Here is a 3,791-nt window from a genome sequence, read left to right as displayed (position 1 = left end):
GTTCCTATTTTACATCCCTCATGGCACTATCTTCAGTTTGTTTACCATGGAATTGGGTACTAGTTTTGTGCCTTGGCCTTTGTGCTTGTTTCAGATCTGTACGTCTTTGTCTCCAGTTCTTCATTCAATTGCTGTGGCTGTTGATGCATTCAGACAGGATTGGGGCCTGTTTATACCTTTATTTTCTCATCCCATTCATCATCTATCCCGGATTATTTCATTTATCCGTGCCACTATGTGTCAGGTCTTTCTGATTGCTCCTTCTTGGCTGACACAAATCTGTTTTTTTTCAGCTGCTTCAGCTCAATCTATTTTTTTTGTTCTGGATTGATTTTTTTTCCTACCCTCCACTTTGGCAGCTCCTGGGGCAGGTTCTTCCTTTTTTTTGTTTTCACTTCCTTCCATCTCCCACCTTTAATCCCAGTCAGATTGGATTGGTCTTAGAGGTCCCATACCTTCTCTGGGTTGCTTCAGTGCCTTCAAGGCTTCTTTCTGTTGATTCATTTTCCTGCTGCTTCATTCCCTAGCACCACTCCACTGGTTGTGACAGTTTCCTTCCTTCCCTACCATTTGGATTTGGCTTTTGATTCTATTGGCCTTTTCTTCCTTGTTTCCTTTTTCCCTAGAATCAATTCCTGGTTTTTTCACTCTGACTAAGCCCATTCCCTTTTACCTGCATCTCACTCTCGTCGTACGTTGGAGGTACTTCTTCCATTGAGCACTGGGATTACACCTCATATGTTTATCTCCAATTATCTGCTTTGGGTAGCTGTTTATTCCTCATCGGAGTACTGTCTTCCACCTGTCACCATCCTTCACTCTTCAGTGAGACTGTAACTGGGTAAGATACTTTTTTGTATATATACTGTACTTCTTATTTTTCAGGGACATGTCCCTTTTTTATTTATGGATCCCATTCTGTGGTAAGTGGTGCTTATCCAGGTATACTTAAACTAGTCAAATTTGCACTTTAAGGCCATGATGATTTAACAATTATAATTTCTATGGCCATTAAATGCACACTGTTGAGATGGGGTGTTCCACAAGATTGCTAGTAGGTTTTCCTCATGATATATTTGCTTAATAAATATGCCCATTCTGGACCATACTCACGCATGGACTTCATGGGTAAAGCAGAAGGGGATAGCTGTCCAGCCCTGCCATGTCTTGGATTGAATAAATAAGGTATGGCCTGCAGGAAAGAAATAGCCTAAAATTTATGTCATGAAAAAGGACTCACTCTCTGGTATGACAAAATCAATGATAAGAGAGATATAGTCTTCCCTGTTCCTGAAGGCATTTCCAGTAAGCCATGACCCTATAATGAAACAATAAACAAAAATGAAACTGGACTGTCAAACTTATAAATATACATACACACTTAAGTAAATTTGATGGGGACTAAGCCATACGGCTACATGTATTATTTTACACAAAAAATTAGATTCATGATTTAACATTACCCTTCATCAAAACTATACTTTTATATAATCAGAACCATCTCTGAAAAAAAAATTGTTATTGTGCAAAAACAGAGTAAACCACTTTAAATCATATACAATACTTAACTAGTTTTCTTAATTTTAAATAAAGTGCATCAAATGTTTTTGTAAATTTAAAAAAATAAAGAACATTAAGTTTTCAGCCTCTATGTTACCAAAACAGAAGTCTCTCTCTCATCAGATTTATGTAAAGTTATTGTTTACATGCAAGTATCTCAGTTTTTACTTTGATGATTTTCTTTGTTTATATTCTCTATCAGATATTCAGTTTTTAGTACCTATCACATCTTTATGTTTTGGGATAAACTTTACTTGTTAAAACATTAATTATCTTATGTGTAAACTAGACCCAGAATAAAAAATGGAATGATTACCAATTTAAAAAACTAATTTCCTACTAAATTTTGTTTTAACACAACATATGGACAACAAGGGATCATTTGGTCCCTCAAAGCTCTCCTTGCTCATCCACTCTTGTAAAGAGTAGAAATTTCAAAACCATCCTTTATTTTTCAAAAATCATTGATCATTCTCTTAAACTCTTCAAAAGTGCTGGTCTCCACTACTGCTAATGGCAACTCATTGCATAAAGCCAATCAACCCTTAACCTCTCTTTTCCAATCACAAACTTGGGTCCTCTTGTCCCACTAGCTTATAGAATATAGCAGAATAACACAGAGACTTGTATCTAATCAATTCCCCTGATAATCCAATAGGGAGAGAACAATGGTTGGATAGGGAACCGAGTCACACAATATTGGAATCTCAATCCCATAGAGTACATCAAAGTGGATGAGAGTAAAAGGATGCACCTTTAGGTGTAGAGTGGCTAGGGCACAAAGGACCATACACGGCAAGTCAACTGCATCCAAAGCCCAGCCGCTTGGAACTGACATCCACACGGGGGTAGGATGAGGATCATACCATCAGTAAGTCAACTACAGTCCAAAACCCACTCCCCGGGAACTGACATTCATGTGAGGGTAGGAAAGAGGATCATACCAACTTCACCTCAAGCTCAGCAGACAGAAGGGTATCTCATACACCACGATCTATGAACGAGACATGTGATAGCAATGTAATAAATTGTTTGACCGATCTGGGAACCCGACATCCGGATGATTGGTATAGTAAAGATGTTTCTGTAATGTAAACTATCTCTCTCGAAACCAACCTGACAGGAACTGCCTCTAGTGCAATAACATCCTCAGTATAATAAATTTGAGGGATAGCATAAGAAGAAGAACTATATTAATCTGCAAGTACCTCCATCGTGACCCACAACACAGATGGAGTAACAAGAGTTTAATTTAGTGAGGACATCTGTAATACATGTGTGATGTGTTAACACTTATGTTGATTGGTTCAGCTCTGAAACCAAAACCCAGCCACTGGGAACCAACATCCACATGGGGATAGGATGAGGGACTTCAACTGAAGGGGGTGAACAACAATTTTGACAGTTCACTCCAAAGCTACCACATCCCCTCAGATCCCCTATACAGAAATGAAGCATCAGATTGAAGAGCATCTCATCATCTACACCAGCAGAACACCACTGCCCTACTCTCAACTGAATGCTTTTATCATTATTTGTATCATCATCATATTCTGGAGGATACCTCCATGGTTCACCACCCCAGCAGCTTGGAACTAGAAACTGGTAAGGACTCCAAGACTCTATTGGAAGAAAAAAAAAGGGAGGAAATGCAGTGGAGAGTCTGGAGGAACATCAACACTGGAGACAGTGCAATGGATGACCACACAAACCCTATTTTGAAAAAGCTATAGTATGACATTTTGATACAAATAAAGAACACTGTTCAGAAAAACCAATCAGTAAAAATTCCAAGAAGCTAAAACACTTCTATTTTACTTTTGTGAAAGTTTTTGTACTTTAAATAAAACAAAAGCTGGTGTTAGATTTTTATTATTTTAAGTGGTCTCATAGCCTTACAGCACAGATAGGCCATTGTGTAGCTTTGTGCTTAATGTCAAACAACAACTCACAGCCTTACAAGAAGCGTTTTTTGATATATTTTATGCTTTTCTTTCTTTTACTTAATGGAAAGTTTAATATTGTTAATGTGTATTTGTGTTTTATGTTTTTATCAAGCAAAATGTAACCTGATGTGATCTACAACTCCCAAATCTGTATATGCTACAAAAGAGCTTAATTAATTCATATTTTTTTTAGACGTACATAAATACTCCTTTTGATTTTTCTAACCATTTAGAATGGATATACACACACACACACACACACACACACACACACATATATATATA

At 37.4% G+C, this 3,791-nt stretch overlaps 1 protein-coding gene across 1 annotated transcript in view; it reads right to left on the bottom strand.

Moving 5' to 3' along the window:
- Window positions 1-3,791, bottom strand: part of LOC106461708 (TFIIH basal transcription factor complex helicase XPD subunit-like) — a 69,127-nt gene that overhangs the window by 57,191 nt on the left and 8,145 nt on the right. Inside the window, exon 4 of the mRNA XM_013921560.2 lies at window positions 1,241-1,318. Within this exon, the coding sequence (XP_013777014.1) occupies window positions 1,241-1,318 (78 nt within the window). The remainder of the gene's footprint in view (window positions 1-1,240; window positions 1,319-3,791) is intronic.

The sequence above is a fragment of the Limulus polyphemus genome, unplaced genomic scaffold (assembly GCF_000517525.1).
Source record: "Limulus polyphemus unplaced genomic scaffold, Limulus_polyphemus-2.1.2 Scaffold40, whole genome shotgun sequence".
In the NCBI taxonomy this organism is placed as follows: Eukaryota; Metazoa; Arthropoda; class Merostomata; order Xiphosura; family Limulidae; genus Limulus; species Limulus polyphemus.
This window is presented reverse-complemented; position numbering and strand designations above follow the sequence as displayed.